General features: G+C 35.7%; 4 protein-coding genes across 11 annotated transcripts; 2 read left to right on the plus strand and 2 right to left on the minus strand.

The window, feature by feature from the left end:
* Positions 1-1,463: 1,463 nt before the first annotated feature.
* On the minus strand, positions 1,464-7,702 carry LOC140973432 (cellulose synthase A catalytic subunit 4 [UDP-forming]). The gene is made up of 12 exons (XM_073436207.1): positions 7,593-7,702; positions 7,282-7,489; positions 7,012-7,121; positions 5,758-5,839; positions 5,496-5,649; positions 4,639-5,251; positions 4,416-4,553; positions 4,131-4,256; positions 3,813-4,025; positions 2,999-3,517; positions 2,463-2,813; positions 1,464-2,211 (listed from the first exon to the last, which is right to left on the minus strand). Exons 1-12 carry the CDS (start codon positions 7,680-7,682, stop codon positions 1,630-1,632), a joined length of 3,186 nt encoding a protein of 1,061 aa, XP_073292308.1. The 5' UTR covers positions 7,683-7,702; the 3' UTR covers positions 1,464-1,629.
* A 1,442-nt stretch (positions 7,703-9,144) lies between these two features.
* Positions 9,145-14,521, minus strand: LOC140973433 (protein PHOSPHATE STARVATION RESPONSE 1). 6 transcript variants are annotated; one of them, XM_073436209.1, is made up of 9 exons: positions 14,227-14,521; positions 13,678-13,836; positions 12,070-12,797; positions 11,807-12,002; positions 11,615-11,691; positions 11,484-11,523; positions 10,292-10,349; positions 9,813-9,882; positions 9,145-9,648 (listed from the first exon to the last, which is right to left on the minus strand). In XM_073436209.1, the coding sequence occupies exons 3-9, from the start codon at positions 12,718-12,720 to the stop codon at positions 9,322-9,324; spliced, it is 1,419 nt and encodes a 472-aa protein (XP_073292310.1). In that variant the 5' UTR covers positions 12,721-12,797; positions 13,678-13,836; positions 14,227-14,521; the 3' UTR covers positions 9,145-9,321. The 6 variants fall into 6 exon arrangements, with proteins under 6 accessions (XP_073292310.1, XP_073292312.1, XP_073292311.1 ...); XM_073436211.1 differs by lacking the exon at positions 13,678-13,836 and having other exon boundaries at positions 14,338-14,521; XM_073436210.1 differs by lacking the exon at positions 13,678-13,836 and having other exon boundaries at positions 12,070-12,789.
* Positions 14,522-15,855: 1,334 nt separating this feature from the next.
* On the plus strand, positions 15,856-17,824 carry LOC140973435 (uncharacterized). Its single transcript, XM_073436214.1, has 3 exons — positions 15,856-16,664; positions 16,877-17,126; positions 17,555-17,824. Exons 1-3 carry the CDS (start codon positions 15,916-15,918, stop codon positions 17,741-17,743), a joined length of 1,188 nt encoding a protein of 395 aa, XP_073292315.1. The 5' UTR covers positions 15,856-15,915; the 3' UTR covers positions 17,744-17,824.
* Positions 17,825-19,841: 2,017 nt separating this feature from the next.
* Positions 19,842-24,203, plus strand: LOC140973436 (uncharacterized). Of its 3 annotated transcripts, none has more exons than XM_073436215.1 (5): positions 19,842-19,911; positions 21,129-22,043; positions 22,326-22,463; positions 23,047-23,295; positions 23,628-24,164. In XM_073436215.1, the coding sequence occupies exons 2-5, from the start codon at positions 21,150-21,152 to the stop codon at positions 23,739-23,741; spliced, it is 1,395 nt and encodes a 464-aa protein (XP_073292316.1). In that variant the 5' UTR covers positions 19,842-19,911; positions 21,129-21,149; the 3' UTR covers positions 23,742-24,164. The 3 variants fall into 3 exon arrangements, with proteins under 3 accessions (XP_073292316.1, XP_073292319.1, XP_073292317.1); XM_073436218.1 differs by having other exon boundaries at positions 23,056-23,295; XM_073436216.1 differs by lacking the exon at positions 19,842-19,911 and having other exon boundaries at positions 23,628-24,203.
* The last annotated feature ends 1,828 nt before the right edge of the window (positions 24,204-26,031 follow it).

Consider the following 26,031-nt stretch of genomic DNA (forward strand, 5'->3'; position numbering starts at 1 on the left):
GCAAAAAAAAGGGAAAAATTATACAAAAAAGATCAAAAAATAGAGCCAAATACCCAAAAATCATACATGAAGACTTCCATAATCTCCTCCATCATGTTTGAGAAATAAATATCATACACCTCTGAAAAGTAGCAAGTGCATTGCAAAGACCAAAAAGTATCCTCCTAAATGCGACTGTGCCATAGGGGGAAGTGAAATTAGTTTTCTTTTGATCATTTGATGCTATGGTAATTTTATTGTACCTTGATAACCGTCTAGAAAACAATATGCTGATAAACGGTCGATGTATCGAGCATTTAACCAATAAATGAAGTGGAAAGTGATCTTTTCGTGTAGCATTATTCAACTTCCTATAATCAATGCATACTCACCAACCAGTGATTGTACGAGTCGAGATCAACTCGTTCTTTTCATTACTTACCACAGTCATTCCTCACTTCTTTTGTACCACTAGAACTGGCGAAACTCAAGAACTATAAGAAATAGCATAACTAATATTGTCATTCAATGATTTCAGCACCTCAACTTTTACTATTTTTTTCATAGTTGGGTTTGACCTCTTTTGATCAACATAAGGGGTATATGACTCATCCATCAATATCTCACACATGGAAATAGTGGGATTAATATCATTAATGTCATATTTCGACCATCCCAAAGCATATTTAAATTATCTCAAAACGCCTAATAATTTATTTTTACAGCATGTGTCAATTGTCATCCAAGAATGCATAACACAAGTAACTAGACAATTCCTTTAAATCATGATTTATTTGTGACACCTCTTTTGATACATCTTCAAGAAAATCTTCTTGTTGAACTCCACTCCTCTTTAATTTGGCAAACTTTCAAGAGCTACAAATTGCTCTCTAGTTCTCAGTAATCATCTTCCACACTAGTTGTCGAGTTAACAAGACATCTCTATAACTAGTCTTCCAAAACTCTTCATACACATACATTATTAATGTAAAAATCCATAATATCAATGCTCCTTTTTTTTTTTTTCTGTTTTTCAAACTTCTTTAATTTATTTCCAAAAAACATGAACTCTCGGTCCACTTATTTTCGTTAAACTCGACCATAAAAAATCCTATTAAATTGTCTCACGAGTGATTTGTGAGACGAATCTTCTATTCAAACCGAACAATGTCACGATATGCTAAGATTGCATCAGACACAGGCAATTGTCATAGATTTTGCTTCCTTATTATTTGATTTATCTATGTATTATGATCCCACACAAAACAAGAACATTTGAACCGTGCCTTTTCTATTTGATTTCTTCTTTGTTTATTCAGTGCATTGAATTTTCTTCTTCGCTCATGTGTATAAACGACGCAAATGCTTTCCTTTTTCTGGTGTTTCGATCGCATGCGCATTCGAAAATCATAATTAAGAACTATGAATATACATTTAACCATCAAAATTCACCAAATCAATATCGATAAATCAAACGAATTACATATCAAAATATGAACTTATCAATCATTGCTATTGAAATAGTAACAAAATTTAAGGCTCGAGTCGGTTGACCATATGCATCATAGCACTCTGAATAACATGAATCACAAAAGGAAAAATTGGCAAAGAGATTTACAATGATAAGATGACGCAAGGTATTGAAGGAAATTAGCATTCTACTCCACATTGTTTAAGTATCGGACCAGTTTGTTTGGGCAAGAAAGGATCGATTCTGACCCAAACCAGAGAGAAGATTGAAGCTAGAAGAATTGACCAAAGAACCACAATTGTAGGAGTCCTGTTTTGCCTTCCCATCAACCCTTTAAGGAATGGATAAAGATGCACGATAACCCAAAAGGCAAAGAATAATTTTCCAAACAGAGGACCCCATGAGCCATACCCATTGTTTATGGCATCAGCTACCCCTGCCACCACGCCGACCATATTGAGAATTATCAATGTGGTCGGTGGAATCAGAAGGGTAGTCCATTTGAAGAGATAGAGCTCCCCAAACTCAGCATCATCGGCTGCTTTTGCTGTCACGGTAAAGTTTGTGTCAACTCCTGCAAGGACCTTGAGAAGACCTTGGAAAACTGCAAAAAGATGTGCTGAGACACCTCCAATAACCCAGAACTGCTCATTTCGCCACCAATCCTCAATGCTAACTCGACTCCATCGGAGCTCAAGCACACCAGTCGCTATAATGGAGAGAAAAAGTGCAAGAAACCATATGCTTGCTAGGTTGTTCAGCTGCATAAAAAGAGTCCCATCAGAACAGTCATAATCAATCTTATAAAGAGCATATTTGCAACTCCTTTAGATACATCTGATTGGTTAAGTGAATCGATCAACCAGTACAAACTGAAGATTGTTTAGTAATCCAGCTAATCAGCAAGCATTGGCTTAGAATATAAAAATTAGAAATTTCCTTTCCATTTAGTCAACTAGCTAATTCCAACTGTTTTTTTAAAAAAAAATATTTCACCAGCAATTACACTTACAGTTGGGACGATAAATTTTCCAGTAAGAAGACACACAGCTGGAAGTGTGCAGTAGGCTAGAAGAGCGATAGAGGTGAATGGGTAAACAGTGGTGTTGATATAAGCTAGTCTCTCGAGCCATTTTAGCTTTCCCCCATAGCCATACCAAAGTGGACAATGGCGACTAAAGAAGATTTCAATAGAACCTAGAGCCCATCTTAGGACTTGGTGCAACCTATCAGACAGATTGATCGGAGCTGACCCCTTGAAAGCAGGTCTCGTTGGCGAGCAGTAGACAGACCTCCACCCTCTGCAGTGCATCTTGAAGCCGGTCAAAATATCTTCTGTAACTGAACCATAAATCCATCCAATCTGAGGACAAATAAACTTGAGAAGTTAATGATCTGGTCAAAGATTCAATATGAACTGGATACTCAGGCTTCAGGTTATTGGATAGCTAAAATAGTAAACAAAAGTAAATGTACTGTCTACTAGAATGAAAAAAGAAAAATGATATTCTTGGACAAAGATGGTAACAGTCTAATGCTTCTACTGACCTCCTTGCCCCATTCAGTCTTCTCTTCATAGCCACAACTAATAACATGAATAGCTTCTTTGATAAGTGATGTTGGGTTAGTACCCTCAGGAACACCACCATTTTCCATGAGAGTGGAAGTAATGAAAACTGGTGACATACCAAACCGTTTTTCGAAATTCTTTTGAGACATGAGAGATGATTTTTCTAACTCATCATATCCTTCAAGCCCTTCTTCTATTTCCTCCAGATCAAAAGCTTGTCCAGATGATTTCCTAGTGTACTGCTTTCCCATCATTTTCTTCTTCTTGCTATAGAGTCCTCCAAGCCCAAGTAAAGCCTTCAGCCCTTTCTTCTTAGTGTTTGACTTCCTTGATCCACCACAGCAACAGCAGCACCAGTTGGGCCAGCAGTCACAAGTCATCGCCGGCCGCTTTTCAGATGCAGCTGGATCATAGCCATACAATGCCTGCCTGTTAAAGACACACCCGGTGCCAACATATACAGGCCCTTGAATGCCATCTAAACCTTTCATGTTAATCTGGTAGATAAATACATGGCAGTGTTAAAAAGATTGTAATAAAAAGCAAGGTTCAAATCAATCTCAACTCTTCATCTATTATAATAGAGATTGGGATTAGAGGAAGCCTGATCTGTAAGATAATTCACTTTTGAGCTAGGCCAAGCTTTGGAAATGATATAATATTATTATTCATATTTCCTTTCGAGAATTCTATTTTATGAACATGTTCATTAGGATTAATCCATAGAAGAAAATACTACAAGTGTCTGATAGTTGAATTGCCTTGCAACTTAGATAGAATGATATGACTTACATCAAAGAATACAATATTGCGATTAGCATATCGGTCATGGCGGTCGATACCATCAAATCTCTGCGGAAATTGGACATAGCAGAGCTTCTTCCCAATTTGGGGATCCATCAAAAAGCACATGGCTTCCCTGACAGCCTTGCTGTTGTTGAGGTAATGATCACAGTCCAAGTTCAACATAAATGGTGCATTAGTAAGCACGGCAGATACTCGTACCTGTTGCTCAACGCAAAGCAGGTCCCAAGCATCAGCAACATTTAACTGAATACCACTTTTCCAATGAAAAACCACAGCAGATTTAAACAAAAACCGGCTACATACCAGAGCATTCATTGCACCAGCTTTCTTATGGTGTTGATAACCAGGTCGTTTCTCACGTGAGACATACACCAGCCGTGGTAGCTCCTTGCCTTCAACATCGAGTGCACCTTCACTTCCCAAATATACCTGCATCACAAGAAATTTTCGGCTAATTAATTTCATTCGTGAGTAGATGCTCATTTGTTGTAATGCACAAGTAATTTAAATCAGCAATTACATTCAGCCAAAAGCTCAAGAACTCAACCACTTTTAGGGCTAAAAAAATTTCTGCTAAGGTCTCTTAACCTGAATCATGCCAGGATGGTTGCGAGTATTGTTCCCTGGCCATGGAGTCCCATCATGCATAACCCATCCTTCTTCTGGCTTCTTCTGAGCCTTGGCCACTAATGCATTAATTCTTACTTTAAACTCTTCGTATTCTCTCTGCACAATGGTAAAAACTTTATACGAGTTATATAATGCAACCAATTAAACTGAGATCAGCTGAAGAAGGGGTTACATTATTTACCTTCATGGCCCTACGATCTTTCACAAAAGTAGGTTGAACCTTATCTTTCAAGTAGTCAATTTTTTCAGAGAAGTAGAATTCCGGTGCCCTGGGCTCAACACTATATTTCTTGCAAAATGGTACCCACCTCCTAGCAAACTCGGCCGTTTCAGACAAAGAGTCGAAGAGAAGCATGGAGGCACCATCATCAGATACATAGCAACTCACCTTCTCCACGGGATAATCAACAGACAAGATTGAAAGGACAGTATTAGATGTAATAATGGGAGGTTCCTTAAGAGGGTCCACTGTGCTTACAAAGAAATCAACTGGGCTAAGCTGGTTAGGGTCCCCCTCCCGCTCAAACCTCAAAGTCAGGCGATCAAGATAGGTTTCACGGTTAATGGGCAACCATTTGGGAAACTGATCGAGAATCCAGGATAAACCAAACCATATCTCACATATCACAGAGATAATCCACAAGGGATAAGCGTCATAGGCTGGGCTCAAGATTCTAAAATGGAAAAAGAAACATAAAACAATAAATCGAATGACGATGACAATGCGATATGGGTTGATTAGACTGGAAGAAATTGGGACTTTTCGCCAGAGAGGTTGACGGGCTTCAGCCATACTGAGGAATCATAGTAGTATCATCAGCGCACGAAGACAGGGAAACGGTTTCGATCATAACAAGAGAAATGAAGAAAACGCATATTAGTTTGTAACAAATAAATCAAGAAAACCATTTCTATGACATAAAATGAATCGAGAAAACAACAAAACACGGGTTCAGTGGTAACAAGCTATCAAGAAAACAGTTGCAATCACATCAGCAAAATCAAGAAAACATCAAAGTAGGGATGCAGATATCTTACAGGAAGTCCTCGTCATCATCTTGATCATGTTTCCCATCATCTGCTTTTGTAAAGAGGCCTCTCTTTTCTTGTCTGGTTTTCCATTTCTCCACTCTTTCCTTCCACTCCTCGTTGTTATAAGCTTCCTTTTCACCATCAAAATCCTTTCCGGCAACTATATCAAACAAAAAAATCAATAAAACATGCTGTCGAGGTCATTATAAATTTATAACGGGCTGTTCTTGAACATTAAATTAACAAAAACTTTCTTAAAATTGATTACCGCTTCCTGCAACTGAATTAACTGGGACTCCGTTGTGATGATTCTGATTCTGATTCTGATTCTGATGGTAATCCCCATTCTCCTGCAGAGGAAGGGATTCTATTCAACGAATTGCAATATCCGAATCAATTCATCCCCCCAGGTCAGGATACATCCAAGATAAGTTTTTTTTTTTTTTTTAAATAATTGTCGGAAGAATGCACAACAAACCTAAACACAAACATATATCTTATTTTATTTTATTTTATGATACAGATCTCTTATTTGAGTCATATATAAAAAAAAATTATTTTTTATACTAAGAATATTACTTTTTATTGTGAATATCGATAGAAGAACTCGTATCACAGATAAAGATTCATGAGACCGTCTCACAAGAGACGTACTCAAAGATAAATTATATATTTGATCTCATATATTTTCATTTCTGATTTTGATCATCTATATCATCAAATAGACAAACATAACGCATCAAAAAATCAATTTTTCCTAAATATAATTATTTTTAAATAATTAGTATCAATAAAATGCAATGCTTAATTTTTATCTCATTGTATTTATCTATTCATTTAATGAAAATTAGTGAATTTTAAGCCTCCTATAGCTACCATGTCATATTCTCGCTTAACCCAAACTTTCAAAAAAAATTAGAATATTTTTTTGAATGTATAAACATTTTTGAATAAATTATTTCCACTTTAATCATGATTAATAATTAAAAAATATTATCTTATTAACTAAATCGATAAATCCTCGCACGCGGAACTATTTCACTTGTGTGGGTAATTTTCATATATGTAATATCGGTTGAATCTCATTTTGCCACCTTGATTTAGGAATTATGTCACCAAATTGAATTGATATAAATTGCATCATATTGTTTTTATGACGATGAAACTCATCTGCTATCATGCTGTGCTAACTAGGTAAACTAACAAGATAATAGGATAGTCTTCAAATCACGTCAAGTAAACCACATTCTGCAGAACTTGTGCAACAAGCTCGTCTGAAAAAGTTTTTGTAGAGTGAATCGAACTCCTGACTATTGGTCAAGTGCTTACATACTCTACCGACTCGGACAATCATATTCGAGCCAAATTGCATCAGTTTTATACGTATAACTGTACACCCGCTTAGTAGCCTTTATATGTAAGGTTTACCGAAATATGCATCTATTGGCTCTTATATATCAACCATACTAATAGCAACAGATAGATAACAGTCTTAACATATCTTAGTAATTTGTAGAATTACCGAATCGTGATGATGAGACACATGATTATCATGATGATTTTTGAGTCGAAATTCATCTTCAAAATCATCATCGAAATTTTCTTCGTCGTCTCCCTCCACCCTTGGGCAACCTAATCAAACATGCAACAGATTTACTATACGATCACCTACACGCGACGATATTATCGACGGGTTCGTATATTTGCGATATATATATGTGTGTGCGCGCGCGCGTATTAGATCAAAGATATATGTAGCGATAAGATAAATGAGGAATGAAATGTAAGATACCTTTGTGGCGCTTGTATCGAGTATGGCATTGAGGACAGCTCTGGTTTCCTTCACTCCTCTCATACTCATAGCAAGGCCGGCAGACTGGAAACCCGCACTCACCACACGCCACGAATCTCTCTCCGTTTTCCTTCAATCCGATTTCATCTCCGCATACCCGGCACGTTTTGGTGGTAGATTCCCTTGTTGATGATGTATCCCGATTTTGCTGTGTATGCCGGGCAATTAATCATGAAAACTAGCTCATGTCAGTGAACGGAGACAGTGTATGTACAAATATATCATAATCACTAAGATGTTAGCTAGTATACCTGATCTTGATCAGTTCCATGCAAGACATGCAGTTCGTTGCGGGCGTGAGAGCCAGCGAAGAGGCCGGACGTGGTGTTTGACGACTTCATGGCCGGGGGGTCGGAGATAGCTAGCTAGCTTGGGTGGTTCCTAGTGGAGGGAAGGTGGGTTTTTATGAAGAGTTTGATTGGGAGGGGGGAGGCTACCAGATTGTAGGTGAGGTGTCTGCATTTGGGGTTTGATTCGAAAAGAAGCAAGATTGGTACCAAGAGGGACATCTTGCTTGCTTCTTCTTTTTCCATCCATGTGAAAACATTAAGATATCTTCATCCAATGTTAAATATTTTATATTTCTTAGTAGCTGATGAGATGATATTTTGTTGGAATAAAACAAGTGATACTTTAAAATACGATTGAAATTTAAAGCCATGATAGCTCTAGAAAGCTTTGAGGTCTGATATTTTATTGATTGATTTTGCTTTTTATATTGTGAATCATGTCGTTGACGATGAAATAACATTTTTGAAGGGACCATGTTGAAGAGAATCTTGAAATGATAACGAAATAATGTTAAGTAGTTGTTCTTAACACTATTTGGCTTATTTTTTCAAGAAATAATCTGTTTTTTTTACCCAAAAATTCTTGTGAAACAATCTCATGACATAATTTTGTGAGACGGATATTATATTTTGATCACTCATGAAAACTATTAGTAGGGTTGATTTTCTCATGAATAAATATCTTTGACATCATCTCGTAACAGACCTACTCATTTTTATTTTTTTTTATGTGGCCGACGTCTTGAGTTGGAGCAAGTACATGGGTGTTGTGTGTATATATGGTCTAAAAAAGAGGATGAATTTCATACAAAGAAGAGTGGCAAATGTCTCATTTTTCAATGCTTTAAACTTAGGTTGGGGCGAGTATACACTTGCACGTCTGCATGACAAGAACTATATATATATATATATATATATAACCAAGTTTTAGGATATGTATGAAATATTTCCATAAACTCACACCAAAATCAATATGTCTGTGTAGCTGTAGCTTCGACTCGAAGGTGTTTAATCAGTGGATTCCACCAAACTCTCTTCCTCTAAATTGACTTTTCGTTTCTCTTCCTATTAGTTATATTTCTTTTCCCTCAGAGGTTTCAGATTTAATTAATGTTCAGTCTTTGCAAATTATTTACACAAAATCACCTCCAACAAGAATTTTCTGTTACGTATTTTTGCAGATTTTCCTCAAAATTCTGGATTTATTAGTACTGGAATGAAAGTAGCTTTCTTTTTTTATTCCAAAATAAAAGTAATAAGAATTTGCATGACATTTAAATATATTAATTTAAGTATGGCTGCAAAAATCTGAAAGAAAAAAAAAGTAACTGCAGTTATTCTCAGAAATATTGTCGTATATTATTCAGGCTTCAACGTTACATTTAGACAAGTATTATAGAAAGTATTACATGAATTTTTTTTAGTCAAATTCGAAATGTTTCTATCAAAACTTTCGTAAATTAGTGCCACCAAACTACATATTAAAACAATATTTACTTTTTCTTTGGGCATGTTGAAGAGAGACTCGTATTCACAGATCGCATAAAAATTATCATGGGTTGAAATAATTCTCACAATTCACAAACTGTATTCTCTGAAGGCAATAGAACATACTCTAGGGAGGGTACTAACAAGATAGACAACATATCGCCCAGAAAGACAACATACTGCCTAGAACACTACCGCGGCCCTACTCATCCACCTTTGTGCGCTTCGATGATGGTGACTCAACCATGCCAGCATCATTGGCCTTGGGATTTCCAGCAACAGGTCTGGAAGTTTCTGAGTATGTTGTAGCTAAATTAGTCGAGTCACCTCCTTTGCTGTTATTGGCTTCTAGAGTTGAAATTTCTTGGGGAGGAGAATTTGGCGGTGCATCTGTCAACTCATTAGATGGGTACTCATTTGTTGATGAAACTCCCTTGATCAAGTCCGTGCCAGGCTTGTACTGCTTCTCAAACATCATCTGTAGGTATCGCCCCTGTTCTTCTATTCGTAGCTGTAAATTTCTCTGAATCTGCAGGCATAATTAGCATCAGCATTAAGAGAAGACCAGTGTAATCCCCATGTTTATCAGAGTTGCCTAGAGCCATATCAAAAGATACTTCATTCCAAACTACAAAAAGAGGCCAGGGATGAAGATAATTTTACCATATAATTTCATGAAGGACAAAATCATACCTCAAGTTGTTCATGAAGCCGTTTTTGGACTTCCATCTGCAGTCGCAATGCTTCAGTGATCTCAATCCCCCTATTTCAAAATTATGTAGCAATCAATATAAGCACAGGAAGTAGCTTTGTGGACAAATAAAATTATCAAGCATATTTCAAGTTTTAAAAAGTATAGAAATTTCCCCTCGATTGAAAACACATGGTATTAGTTGGATATAACCCATTTATTGCATCACAATGTATCATGTGGCATTTTGCAATACTCATTGCACATATAAGCAACCAATTACAGAAGCTTAGAGTAATATTAACACAATCCATGTCCAATGACAGCGATAATAAACATGACCTAGTTGTATAATGACGATGATTGACCCAGTCAAGATATTCAAACGCAAATGAATCTTCAATCCTTAACATTAGGAAAGCAACAATAAAGAACGATTTCCCACTGCAATAACATAGATTCAACAGACTGTCAAACTCACGTTTTTAAGTCCAAAGAGGACAGCTCTTCAATGGAGGTAAGTTTTTTCTCTGAAGATTCTGCAAAAGAAAAACATCAAGTGAGTGATGCCGGCAATATTGGTCTCTTTTATGTATAACCATTTTAGAGTAACAAGACTATATCTACCAAAAATAATGATGAAAAAAATAAAGAAATAAGTTTTGGAATGCATTGGAGAGAAATAAATAATTTTTTTTAAAAAAAAACAACACAGATTAGAGGATACATATATACGATGTCTACCAGTTTCTTTAAAAAACTCCAGGAGGTATATGTATAAACTCAGCCGTTACTGATAGCAAAAGGATGACTTCAATATGACAAAGCTCACAAAACTTCATTAGGACTTCATACTGTTATGTTTCATGAAAAATAAACATGATTAATAGAGAACGAACACAACCATTTTCGTAGACAAAATATCATCAAGCGTATGTAAATTTATTAGGATAATTTTCCTTAAAACTGACAAGGATAATCTTCTAGAAAAACAAAAACTAAAGAAAAAAGAAAGAAAAACATGCTAAAAAATAATAGTGTTGGAGACTTAATTTAACCTGACATTGATGGAAAAGACTTAGCACTCTTGAAACCCAAGAAAGAGAGAATAATAGTAAACTAACCCAACCCATCACCAAATGAGAGAAGGAAATGAAAAAGAAATAAATTCCGAATAACTCAAGATGAACCACCAGCGGAGATAACTGGGAAAATCATATAAGTTGTTGACTGTGGTACTTTAAAGAAGAAAACATATCATAGATTATATCGAAGAATTGTCTTTCTGCCCAACCATCCATGATAAAATGGTTCCTTACAGCAATTATTGTTCCTTTGGACAATGCAAGCATAAATTATAGGTCAAATTTTGTTTTTTTATGTAATGTGCAAGTGAATAGGGTGATCAAACAAGTGAAAAATAATTACTCTTTTTCATTATATTTATTCCAGCCGGCAGTCAAACTTCATCTTTTATGTACTATGTAAGTTAAAAGGGTGGCCAAACAAGTGAAAAATAATAACGCTTTTTCATTATATTTTTTTCCAGCCAGTTGTCACTTAGCCAACAAACCTTTTCTTCATCATTTCTTCATTATGAAGGAAATAAACTAGAAGACATAAATTAAAGAAAAAACTAATAGCAAAAGGACTAGGAAGAACTTGCGGCACACCTTCCTCCGACTCTGGTTTATATCTGGCCGTTCTGTATTTCTGCAATTCAAAATACAGATTAATGTGAAGAAAAGTGACCATCATACTAAACACAGGTTCCACAAACGGGCAATAAAGTATAAATTGCTACCTGCAGGTGGCTTTTTACATGATAAATGGTCAAACCTTCAACTTTCATTAGCTTTAGGACACCCTTGGGAGTAGCTCCTGTGATTAGAAATAAAAAATAACATGACTAGTTTGAGACTTTGAGTACAAGGTCAATTAGGCAATTATTTAATCAAAATGACTTTCATGAGGAGAAGGTTGAAAATAAACCTACTTTCACTTCCACCAAGCTTGTTGACCGCCTCTACAAAAGCTTCATGAAGTTCTGGAGTCCAACGCATTCGCTGTTTCGCTGGAGCAGTATTTGAAGAGGGAGATTGACCAGCAGTGGCACAAGCTGAGAGCTGTTGGGATGCATGGGGCTGAAGCATTGAGTAATTTATCGAATCTTTGGACATCTGAATCAAAACCTGCATTAACACAAATTAAAAGCTAAAGAGAATGTTAGGAGACCATGGACAGAGAAATCATCTCCACCTTTGGCTCTGGCTCTGCAACATTTGCACCGGCAAGAAGATCATTCAAATCAGAAGTCAAATCATCATTATCAATGATAATCTGATCAGCCCAATCCTGCCAATCATTTTGCTTGCTTAGATCCTCAGATTGGATAGAAACTATGCCACTATCACTACCATCAAGAGGACAACTTTGCGCTGTGGCTGGAAAATCAAGAAACTCAGGCAGTGAATCTGTACACCAGGATCCATTATTTTGATTGTTACAGTGACTTGATGTAGAAGATTGAAGAGCTTTAGAACCAATAGAATATGGCAAAATAACTGATTCCCCACTATTGGTTGACTGAGAAATGAAAGGGGATTGTCTTGGATGCTTTCCTTCTAGTTGTTGAGATGAAAACTGGAGATCTGTAGAAATTCCCGAGGATGAAGCAAAAATATGACCAACTGCTCCACTACTGGAAGACGATGGTGAAACTACAGATGAAGGATGTTGCATTGATTCCCTCTCCAGGGATACCCGCAGGGCGTCAGAACATTTAGCATATGTCCCTTCTACAGAAGTTGGAAGAAAAGGAAATGAAGGTGGCACAGCTCCTGACGTCCCAAAAGCACCCAGTTGGCTTGCACGTGATCTCTGAACGGACAAAGCTGGTTTTGCTTCCATTGACAATTTTGGCACACAAGACAACAATTTCAATGAAGTCACCAAAACCAGCTCAGTTTTTTTGGTCGCCTATTTAACTTGCAACAATACCATGGGAAGATAATCAGTGGCAGAGGCACAAATTTTGCATAGAAGAAAGCCAAACCAACATTCAAAAAATTTAGGAGAGTAAATTAATTTTTTTGCATACAGAAAAATTTCAGAAGAAGAATGATCACTGTCAGTGCCCCTCTGGCTAAACTACAAGGGAGATTTCCTCAAAGTGTAACTTTCAGATTAAGTAAACACCACCATCATCTGTTCTATTACAGATAAATGATATTTCTTTGACCAGACCAATCAAATAGAAACTCACTTAAGTGATTTAAATACAATATAGGAGTTTCATGCATCATGAACTATGTGCAGTTTCACATAACATAACAGTCTCTTCTCACGCGATGTCACTAAAAATTCCTATCGACTCTAATAAAACACAGCTTCTTCACGGAAACACATAATTGCTAATGCTTCAAATTTTCAACAGTTAGCTCTAGAAATTCATTTTAATCAAGCTTTAAAACAAATGTAAATCTTCAATTCATAATTAGTGGTCAATGCTTCTAAAGAAACAACACTACTGCAGCACACAAAATTTACCATGCATGGCAAGGACAAAAACCTGCCACTTCATTAAATCACTCCACAGTTACGCTATCATTAATGCTATAACATTGCCAGGAAAAAAACACACACACTCTTCCAGCACGATGTCAGTTCTGTGCTTCTAAGTCGCTCTTTTTGGCACACTTTCACAACGAAATAACAAGATCTTAATTATCAAAATGGTATTATCCTAGGCTGTTGAAGGCTTGAAGCAACGATATTTTGCTCGATCTTTCTAATGGAAAAAATCGGAGGCATTATAATCGAGAAGTGAACAGGGAAATTTAATTTTTTCCCGTGGCAAGAATCTACCTTTATAGAAGATTTATGAATAAAACTCAGATTTGTTTGCAAGCTGATTGTTGAATCAATCACCAGACTATTCTATGTGTTCTCCCATTCAAAGAAACATACCAGTTTGCTAACAAACAACTATTCGTCAATATAGCTTAATCGGTCAGCTCAAGCTATCTGAAAAGACAACAAATATCAGAACCTAAAAATGCACCAAAGTTGATTATAATGATGTATAAATTCAAACCAAGGTCCATAGTATTTTCTGAATACAATAAGCAAATCAAAATAAACGGCAACAAAGAAAGACATAAATTCCTAAAATAGAAATGAAACACCAGACAATAAAAATCCCATAAGTCATACCGTGCTCGGCTTAATTACAACTACCAACTTCTTTTATCTTCAAATTCTGAGCTCAATGAACCCCCGTTACGGCTAAAACACAAAAGTTTCGTAATCGACAAAAATTCGACGTGGGTCGTGCTTGAAATTTTAGCCCATCAAGTCCAGATTGAAAAAATACTACCAATTACGAAATCAATCACAATTTAGTTACTCTCTTACCCAAAGTACAAGAAAATGGCAATTCAAAGCCCCATCTCGAATTATCTGGCCAAAAAACAAAATCTACGCCACAGTTCTGCGACAGCTAAGCATAACAAACACGATGTATACGTAAAGGCAGTTGCATTTTCACGTGTGACAGGAATTAGCACGCGCTGGCGTCGTTTAGGGCATTCCGTCGCCGGCAAGTGGGAAAAAAAAATGAACGGTGACCAGTGCGCCTTTCCTTGTCACTCTTCTCCTTGGCCTTCTCTTCATTAATGTTTTTAATTATCAGTCTAAATCACGCGCCTTTTGGAGCGTGTCGCACTTTGCTTATGGTTTTATTGGTGTTTGATAAATACTTAATAATTTAATTTAGTGAGATAAATTATTATTACAAATAAAAACGTGTGTGAGACGGTTTTACGGATCGTATTTTGTAAGACAGATCTCTTATTTAGGTCATCCATGAAAAAGTGTTATTTTTATGCTAAGAGTATTATTTTTTATTGTGAATATCGATAAGATAGACTCGTCTCACAGATAAAGATTCGTGAGACCGTCTCACACGAGACATACTCAAAATTGTAACCAAACCTTTGATTGAATTGAATTATTAATAATATCAAGCCAACCAAACGAAATCCTTGAATTTCTATAATATAATATTTAGTCAATAAAACATGATTTATATATGGTTTTAATGTCAATTAGTTGACTTTAAAGATTTATACAAAATTATTAACTCGGCTAGAATATTTAATCTAAAGAAAATATATCGAAATATTCGAAAAAATATCGAAATTACCGAAAAAATCAATATACCGAAAATTTCGTACTGTACCGAAATTTTCGGTATCGATATCGGTAAGTAAATTTTTTTTTTCAGTATTTCGGTTTATTTTTTTTATTTTTTTTTTTAAATTTAAGTTCGGTACCGACATTTTTTAGGTATACCGACAAAATTTTCAGTGTCGGTACGATATCCGGTATGAACTTTTTCATATCGAAAATTTGGTATACCGAACATTCGGAATACCGAATTTTCGGTATCGGTATCGGTATGAAAAAATTCCATATCGATATTTACGGTACGGTATACGATACCGTAGTTCACCCCTAATTTAATCCACATAATACCATTACAAAATGATAAAGATTATTAAAAGTGATGAGATAGAGTAAGAAATAGTACATTGATAGGTAATAAGGGATTTGGTGCATGTGATTTGATTTTGGACATTTAACCTGATGTCGCGTTTAAAATTTATTGATTTCAAATTTATATACATAAAATTAAAGTGATATAATTTCAATAATAATTATAATAAATTTAAAATATATTCGGAAACACAAATCTTAAATTTTTCATGAATAAAATCTTTTCGTCTCATTGAGTGAGTAACATGGGCTATGGTACTTAAGAGGGCTTACTCCCAACAGCCCAAGCTCGAAGTAAAAATTCGTGTGAGACGATCTCACGGATCGTATTTTATGAGACAGATATCTTATTTGAGTCATCCATAAAAAAAATATTAATTTTTATGCTAAAAATATTATTTTTTATTGTAAATATCGATAAAATTGACATATCTCATAAATAAAAAATTATGATTAATTCTCACAAGATACCTACTCATATTTACAGTTGCACCCGTCAGCAATTGGTATCTGTATAGACCGACTCACTGGAGAGACAACAGAGCAATGGCGAGCACTTCATATACCGGTGTCTCCCTCATACTCCCTCCGCCCTCCGCCAACTCCAAGCGCCGCCACCTCCGACCGACCATCAAAATGTCCAAAAACACAAATCCCATCACCACCTTCACCAAAATCCTGTGGGGTCCTTCCCTCCCACCCCAACTCCTCATCTCCACCGCCCGCTCCGCCTGGTCCACCGTCTGGCACCTCATGATGTCCCAGCTCGCCCCCTCAGACCCAACCGGCCGATACAACCGCCCCGCGTCCCAATTCCGCAGCCCCACGATCCAACCCCGCCCAAACCTCCACCTCTACGTCGGCCTACCATGCCCGTGGGCACACCGTACCCTGATCGTACGCGCACTGAAAGGCCTCGAAGGTTCCATCCCCGTCTCCATAGCCTCCCCGGGCGCCGATGGCTCCTGGGAATTCAGGGTTAACTCCATTTCTGCCACGAAGAATGACATGCTCGTTCCTGGTTCCGATAAGGCAAATGGTTGTAAAACCTTGAAGGAGGTTTACAATCTGCGGCGTGGGGGATATAGCGGCAGGTCCACTGTTCCGATGCTGTGGGATGTGGACAAAAAGGACGTTGCTTGCAACGAGAGCTATGATATCATAGAGCTGTTCAATTCTGGATTGAATGAGTTGTCATCTAATCCGGGATTAGACCTAGCTCCTCCTCGATTGAAGAAGAAGATAGAAGAATGGAACCAAATTATATACCCCACTGTCAACAATGGTGTATACAGGTTGTTGATCATCGCCATCGAAAATCTCTCCGTAATTTATATGATTAAGAAACATAAGTGGATGAAAATATAAAACAATATGTTGGAGCATATCCAGACTTACATCCAACGTGCTCTGGATTTGGGCAGGGCTAATGAATAAATTTTCTCAACTTTTTATGTGATTTCGTGACAAGCCTTGACTTGTGTGATGTGATTTGTCTGCACAATAGGTGTGGCTTTGCTCAGAGTCAAGAAGCTTACGATACGGCGGTAAACGAGTTGTTTAGTACTTTGAACATGGTGGATGAGCATTTAGTGAGCTCAAGATACTTGTGTGGTGATACCATTACACTTGCAGATGTGTGTTTGTTCACGACTTTGATAAGGTTTGATAGTGTGTACAATGTTCTGTTCAAGTGCACCAAAAGGAAACTGGTTGAATATCCAAACCTTCACGGATACTTGCGGGACATATATCAGGTAAAAATAGTTCTTTTTCACATTTTGACACCATAGTGTTGCGAAATATACTGATCTTGAAAGCATTGAGTATGTGTGGATGAATGCATCACCCTTGCGTATGTCAAACATGCTGGAAAATGGGTGTCGGTTTTAGTTCGAAACACAATCTGAGCACGTCTTTGAAAATTACACTAGAAATGAAACCAAATTCGGACAAGGTTTTCCTATCATTTCTTGACAGGGTCTTTAGATGATTTTGTTTTTCACACCATTGATCTGAATGCAAATTACCTTATTTTTGGCCAAGAAACATCAAGCCCGGTTTCTGGATGCTTGTAGAATCTGGGGTGAATATGTTTTGGTGACAGCCAAACTTTTGAAGTGTTATGATTTTGAAATCTCAAACTATTAGGGATCTTGAATTGTTTGATCTTCTTGTGGACCAGATCCCAAAAGTTGCAGAAACATGCAATTTAGAAGCAATCATGGATGGATATTACAAGATCCTTTTCCCTTTGAATCCAGGCAATATTCGACCCGTAATCCCGTCCGGTTGTGAACATGATATGCTCTCTCAACCTCACAACAGGGAATCGTCATTGATTCAAGAAGATGTGAAGGTGTTTTCTACGTAAAAGATATGTCTGTAAATATTACATTCTTTGCTCTAACGACCTTGCTTATTTATTTGTATGGACAAAAGTATATTTAAATTATATATCTTTTACAATACAATAATATTTAATTACTCCAATAAACAATTCAAAACTTAGAAATTATATATAAATAATCGAAAAAACAATTAAATTCGAACTCAACTCATGTAAAAAGTCAAGTTTGACTCGAGCTCAATCAAATCAAGTTCGAGTTGAGTTTTGATTGAGCTTTTAGTTTCACTTGCTTGTATTATATTTGATTTGAAATATATTTTTCATTATTTAATAGATAAAATATCAAATCTTAAAATATTCATAAAGGTGAACACTTTGTGCAAGAACTATCTATCTTTGGTCGAATAAAAATAATTTCAAACATTTGAGATGATAAGTTATTGATATTTCTAATTTCAGAACATATGTCCATGAGTCCATCGTGAGTACTAATAAAAGATGAAAACCCGTTGTATGTGTTGTTATTATTTTTAATTTGATCAAATAATATTAAACAATTAACACGAAATTATTTTCAACTTAAAAGAATTGTTCGATTTAAAAGAAGAGTTTTATTTAGATTTTTTTATATGTAAAATATAGAGTGACTTGAGTAGTTTTTAATATGGTAAGAAGGGTAATTATAGAATTAAATATTTTGGTGTCCTCTAAAGTAGTGTCTCACAAAAGCTACTCCAAAAATATTCACGGATACTCGAATATCTTGTTATTTCTATTGTACTTATGACCAGTTTTCTTTCTATTGGCTTATTGTTTTTGTTTTCCATTCTTTGAAAATTAAAGTTGCAGGTTAATGGAAAATCTCGACCATCTATCAGAGACAGTGGTATCTATGCCTTTTCTGAAAGAGTAGACCAAAACTTTACCCAAGTTTGATTTGGATGCTGAGGAACCACACAAGGGTAACAACTTGTATATGTCATTTTCACTTGGTTTATGATATAGAATTGCTATTAGCTTGATTGTGTCGATTGTTCTTATGGGAATCAAACCCGATGGAGTTTTCTTGGGAAATCATAACTGTAACAAGTCGTACTGCAATTTGAATTCATTGTATTTATATGAGTTAATATCATAATTATAAAAATTGACGAGAGATTAAAATACAATTTGAATTGATGAAATTATAAAAACAAAAAAAGAAAAAAAAACATATTTCATGACATCAAATATTTGTCTCAATTATACTTAGAATTAATAATAATATTAGATTTTATTTCCGAATTCAAGGGATACATCTTTATTTTGTAAAGCAGTTTTGGCATGGAATATTAATGCAATTTCAATTTGGGATCTTACAATCAATTTATAAGCAAATCGAAAAATTGTATTTTATCGAGAGTAGGTCTTTTGTGAGACGGTCTCACGAATCTTTATATGTGAGATGTGTTAACCCTACCGATATTCACAATAAAAAGTAATATTCTTAGCATAAAAAGTAATATTTTTTAATGGATGACTCAAATAAGAGATCCGTCTCACAAAATACGACCCGTGAGAAAGTCTGACACAAGTTTTTGCCATTTTATTTTGGTTTTGAAGAACCGAATCCATAATTCATGAAGGTGGAAAAATGTAAATATTAGATTTTGGTTTTGGCATGTAAATATTAGACGCAATACAATTATTTCAAATTATAAGAAAATTAATCTAGATTTGGGTAATTGATTTCTGAACTTGGTCAGACCAACCTACAAACATTTTTTTCTATATTAGACTAACACTTAATAATGCAGTATTGATATATATTAAAATAGAAAGATAAATTATATTTTTGATCTCGTAACTTACACAGTTTCCAATTTTAGTCTTAATATGAGTTGATTCAAAGACTCGGTGCATTAAATTGAATTTTTTTTTTTCAAATTTCCGTATTTTTTTTTTCCAAATTTGAAATTGATCATCAGTATTCTGAGTTCGAAAATAAATTTGGATATTTTGGTTTTTGATGAGAAAATAGTCTATGTGGGAAAAAAGCAAATAAAATAAAAAAAGAAAAAATCAAAGTCCACGTGATCTTAAAAATAACAAATAAATAATAAAAATATTCACACTTAGTAACCAAAGCTTAAAATTTGTTATCTGGACGAGATTAGCACGGTAGAGCCGCTACCTGATCTCTGTTTGAACAGGTGTGGAGGCTTTGTTTAATCCTTTCCTCTGTATTCATACGCTCACAATACTTATTTGTGGAAATCGAAAACCTAATCGGACTATTTATTTGGAGGTTTTTTCTCTAGTAGTCAATTTGTTGTAAAAGGGTAAGATTGAAGTTTTTGGTTTTGAATTTCCAGTTAAAAGGGCTTTTTTAAACGCGAGGTATTGATTTTTAAGTCTTTGTTCCTGAGGTTTGGGGTAAGATTAATCATGAACTGTGAAGGGGTTTGTTTTGTTTTGTTTTGTTTTGATGATGTTATTGAGCTCTTGTAACCTATTTTTGCGATTCATTGTGTGCTTGCTAGTGTTTGTTTCTTTTCTTTTTGTGTGTGAATCTTTTTCTGTGCCAGTGAAATGGAAGAAAAAGCATTACCTTTGTTCGACGGTAGGGAAAGGTAAAATATGTGTTTCTTGTTGTCGTAAATAATCGTAAAATTCACTTTGAAGATAATTCTGATTAATTTCAATTTCGAGAAGCATATTTCTGCTGTTGCTGAACAGATAATATAAGTATTTAAAAATAAATTATTCTGCATCTTATGAATTGTTTTTCTTTTCATTTGTTAAATAGCATCTCACGACTATCAACTCCGAGCAAAACTCATCACCATTAATTTCTGAACGTCTTTCGCTGACTTAAAAATTGTTGAAGCTCCATACGAGACTTTATCAATAAATACTCCCTCTTTAACTTCTCCAAATTCGATAAAGCCCAAAAAGTCTCTTGATAGTGTTTAAATTATTCAAAATGAACTTGAGGAGAAGATTGAGCTTGATCAATTATAAATAAAAAATATTCAACTCTAAAAGACTTTTTACCTGATTGTGTTACATCGTCACTACCATTTTCATCAAATTGTTTTTTCTTCGAATGATGCACTTTTTCACAAAATTTAGGTACGACCCCCATATGTACTTAATATGGGGCTCGGTTTTTTTCATTTAAGTAGGCCTCCTCCTGGGCCGGGCACTGAGGTGGTGGCTTGCCTAGCCTCATAGAAGGTCCGGCCCTGCATGGAAGTCGGTGACTGAGCCATATCTTGATCTGTAGATATGTATGCGAACGAGTAAGTAATATGTTTAATATGAAATGTTCTAATGAAAACCAGTAGTACTAGGTGAAGTCTGTAAGTTTTTGAGTTTTTTATTGTTTTGGTTTTTGTTTTGCTAATGTGGAGTTTTGATGCTGTAGGCACTCAAATTGGTTGAAGAGATGAGGAGAGTATACGCCTGCTGTCACTCTCGGCTCATATGCAGTCCCTTGCTCGTCGCTGTTATGGTATTGGCAGTGTTATCAATAGCAAAGGTGACTGTCACTGTAGGAAGTGAAGATCAAAATGCCTCGGAAATCATTTCGAGATTCCAACAATACCTCCAAATCAACACTGCCCACCCCTTCCCAAACTACCAAGATGCAGTGCAATTCATTGTCTCCCAAGCAAAGTCATTGTCCTTAGAATCCAAAATCCTTGAATTCACAAAGGGGAAACCCATGGTTCTCCTCAAGTGGGTGGGCCGAAAGCCTGAGCTTCCCTCCATCCTCCTGAATTCCCACACAGACGTGGTACCTGCTGAGCACCACAAATGGGCACACCCCCCTTTTGATGCCCATCTCGACCCATCTTCCGGTGACATCTATGCTCGTGGCTCTCAGGATATGAAGAATGTAGGTATTCAGTACCTGGAGGCCATTCGTAAGCTCCAGGAATCTGGCTTCCACCCGTTGCGCACCATCTATCTTTCATTCGTTCCAGATGAGGAAATAGGTGGCCATGATGGGGCAGAGAAGTTTGCAGACTCTGACATTTTCAGGAAAATGAATGTGGGTATTGTGCTGGACGAGGGACTGGCATCCCCTACTGAAAATTACCGCTTGTTTTATGGGGAGAGGTGCCCCTGGTGGCTAGTAATCACGGCCACTGGGGCACCTGGTCACGGGGCTAAGCTTTATGATAACACTGCCATGGAGAATCTACTGAAGAGTATTGAGAGTATTAGAAGATTCAGGGCCGCTCAATTTGATTTGATCAAAGGCGGACTGAAGGCTGAAGGAGAGGTTATTTCTGTTAATATGGTCTTCTTAAAAGCCGGGACCCCATCTCCGAACGTGAGTCTCTTATTTCTTTTGTGCCTTGTTTTTACAATACAGCAGACACTGCTTATTTTGGTTTGAATGTGCTTCTATAATATCAGAGTTTTGCTTATACTTTCGTTCACTGATTGTATTTTGGACAACCTTTATGTATTTTTCATTGTATGAAATACAAATGATTGGATTTTCTGTATTTTATTCTGTGAGTTGGACACAAATATTAACTGACCATTACTATTCTATGCTTCTCTGGTTTAATTGTATGTAGAATATGTTTAACTGGTGTATTTTTGTCAGGGTTTTGTCATGAATTTGCAACCATCCGAAGCTCAAGCAGGTTTTGATATCCGAGTTCCACCAACTGCAGATGCAGTGTCCTTGGAAAGACGAATTGCTGAGGAATGGGCTCCTGTTACTCGTAATATGACCTTTGAGGTGAGAAAAATATGATTCAGCGGTGTGGCTTATATTTTTGTTATGGGTAGGTTAGTCATGCAGATATTCCTCAAATTTAAAAGGATTCGTAGTCCCTGAAATTTCATTTCTATAATACCTCTGGTTGTCTCAGTATTCCATAGTTTTAGCCTTTTTAAATCCTATATGTGAGTAATCATTTTAATCTAATTTTGAAGCAGTACCACTTTTGAGCTTCAATGTGCATACTCATAAATTTTGAGAAATTAAATTCCATCCAATTGTTAGTGGATGTGTATGAACCGCTCTTGGTAGTTTTGTCCCACTATTGAAGCAATTTTACGAGGAACAATCATATTGTGAAACTTAATAGATCTGCATTGATCTGTAGAAAATGGAGTTTAAGTAGGTATTTCTGATATCGCTGTTGCAAACATTAGAGGCTGCTAATATTGTCGACCTTCTTTGACTTGTGGTTCATTCATTTATTTAATTTCTACTTGTTAAGTTGCGTGGGTTTAGTGATTTAGGTAATTTATCTCGGGTCTAGTGATTTAGGTAATTTATCTTCAGATGATAGGGCACTTTTTTAATGAATTTTTAGTTGGGACAGTTCAAGCAGAGGGCAACTTTGTATGACAAGTTTGGGAAGCCAATTCTTACAGCTTTTGACAGTTCCAATCCTTGGTGGATACTGTTAGAAGAAGCAATAGAAAAGGCTAATGGGAAATTTGGAGAACCCGAGATATTTCCGGCTTCTACAGACGCTCGCTATTTCAGGGATCGAGGCATTCCAGCAATTGGCTTTTCTCCAATGGCAAGGACTCCCATTCTACTTCACGATCATAATGAGGTGACTTTTTGTTTTCTTCTAGTTTGAGGGGTTACTAATAATATTTTATAAGGTTTTTTAATATGAAAAATAATTTGGATGTTGCATTTGTGTGACCATTCAAGATCAGTTTAAATCTTTTCAATTGATGAATGTTTTGACATCATAATCCTTCGTTTGTCGATATCTTTTAAATCAGTAAACACCTAAGATGGTATTTCCGTGTTCTCCCCTTTCTTCATCTTTTATTTTCCAGCCTTCAATTGATATCTATCTATGATATATATGCCTAGTATGTCCTGACTTGCAAAATGAAAGCAGACGAACTAAATTTTCTTATTCCGCTTTTGCAGTTTCTGAACAAGGATGAGTATTTGAAAGGCATTAAAATTTATGAATCAGTAATTAAAGCCTACACGACTTTTGTTGAACCTACTAAAGATGAAGCCTCCAGAGCGGAATTGTAAACTTGCACAGAACGCGAAGTTCAATTGATAGCCATTCATCCCAGAACGCGAAGTACAAGTGTTCAATAATCTCAATCAGTGGATCCTTCCATGTCGTGGTTGTGAAGAAGTGGGGTGGATTTATAATTAACTTTGTTCTATGTTTTTCGTTTGGTAGATACAACATGCAGAATTGCCATTAGTCTGTTATACCTGCCAAAAGGGTTTGAAGAGAGAGCGTATCTTTGCAATAAGATCCAATTTGTCAATATATGGACAGTAACTGTGAGATATTTGGTTTGCCTAATCTTTCAGAATTCAAAGCCGAAGAAATTGCTGTTTTCTTTTCCTAATTAGCTATTTGGCGAATGCTTGCAGCTGTATTCACTGCACGATTGTTCTCCTCATGTTAAATGGGCATTGGCTCTTTAATTGGTCGGTTCATGTGGTATTGGCCTATATGGTATTTACCCTGTTCGTTTACTTTTTTATCTTTCATGATGCCAGTGTTTCGATGGCCTGTAATAACTAGAAATAATCATACTGATAGTTACGACTTAGGTATATAGTTTGGTACAATGGATAAGAGATTGATAAATATTCATCTTTATCTTACGTTTTGTACCTTTTTAGAAAGCTCATGATATTCCCGTGATAAATAATTTTATATAAAGATAAAATATTTTTTTTATGAGATGTGATAATTTTAATTTAATGATAAAAAACACCACAAATGACTTAATTTTTCTCAACATGTAAAGATCATAAACACTATCGTTCTCTCATTTCATCGCTCCGTCAAATAAATATTTTTATTTATTTTTATATATTATATAATATGATAATTATATAAATGAATTCGAGATAATTATATAAATGATTTTTATAAATTTCAATAAAATTATTAGTATCGCTTGATTAACATTAAAATTTGATATTTCACTTGACACACAAAATCAAGGGCTCAATTATCATATTATATAATATATAAAATTAAGTAAAAATAAATAAATCATGTCAGCACTGTCGACGCATGAACAGATAAGAAATATGAACTCAAGCAACAACTTTGAAATTATAAAATTGATTATGATAAGGTTAATTTTGTCATTACAATCTAATACATAAAATTAATCACTCTTATTAAAATCATAACAAACATTAAATATAATATCATACATCTTATTTATCCTTAACTTATTCTTATATTATATATCACATGTTTATCTTATCATGTGTACCAAACTATGATGTAGATGATTACGTTCTTGATAAGGTACCTAATCTAAAATTCCAATTCCTGGCATCTAGCTCTGGTAATTATATGTAATGCTAACATGGAAACTTGTGTTATGACGTCTTGGAAGACAAACGATAAGATTTCATAGCAAGTTATACCCGCCCCTCCTGTTCCACTTCATTCTAGGGGCTATTCATATTTATATATGCTAGGTTTTTGATGTTCATGTATTATATTGTACTTAACAAAGTGAATATATTTCCAATTATACATGTTCAATTTCGATTGAAAAATATTTTCAATGAGGTTGCTATAATCACCACTGAAGCCAAGACTAGCTTTGTCTTGTGAGTGCTTTTGCAGCTCCTGCATTTTCTTAAGACTCATTGAAGACTTGTTCCTAATGATAATCAGTTCAGTTAGTTTCTTATTCTCAGAAATAAGTTGCTAATATTCAATCAGTACTCTTTCATTTTTAGTCTTAAGCTTTGAAGCTTCTGTCTTGAGACAAAACAATTCACCTAACAGCCCCAGGCTTTGTATCACTTTCAGTTGGGCTTCCATTCTTTGCTTTCACTTCCTCGAATGATCGAAAAAGTCCAGTATTTTATTACCATGTCATTTATTGCAGTGATGATATTATCTCGTGTAAAATCAGTTGAACTAAAATCAAATACGTCGTCATTGATAGATTTCAGCTCAGCATCGGCCATGAGGCATTGCACCTCATCTTCATCACTCTCACTAGTGGTACACTCTGACTCGGATGAGTTAGTCTTAGAATTAGCCAACTATGCCTTATTGTCCTCGGCCACCAATACCTTATGATCTCTTCTTTTCCTGAATGACCTTCTATCTTCTTTTGATTTTTTCTTCTTGTCATATGGTCGGCCATATTTATCAGTTGGCATCCTATCATCATTCATTGGCTTAAGATAGTCGGTTATGAAATGCCCGGCCTTCCCATAGTTGAAACACCATTGTCCTCATCAGTGGACTCTTTCTTATAATATTTGCATCTGCTTGGGCTTTGGAAATTTCCCTGGTTTTTCCTTAAAAACTTGCCAAATT

Source organism: Primulina huaijiensis, chromosome 3 (assembly GCF_012295235.1).
Source record: "Primulina huaijiensis isolate GDHJ02 chromosome 3, ASM1229523v2, whole genome shotgun sequence".
Taxonomy (NCBI): domain Eukaryota; kingdom Viridiplantae; phylum Streptophyta; class Magnoliopsida; order Lamiales; family Gesneriaceae; genus Primulina; species Primulina huaijiensis.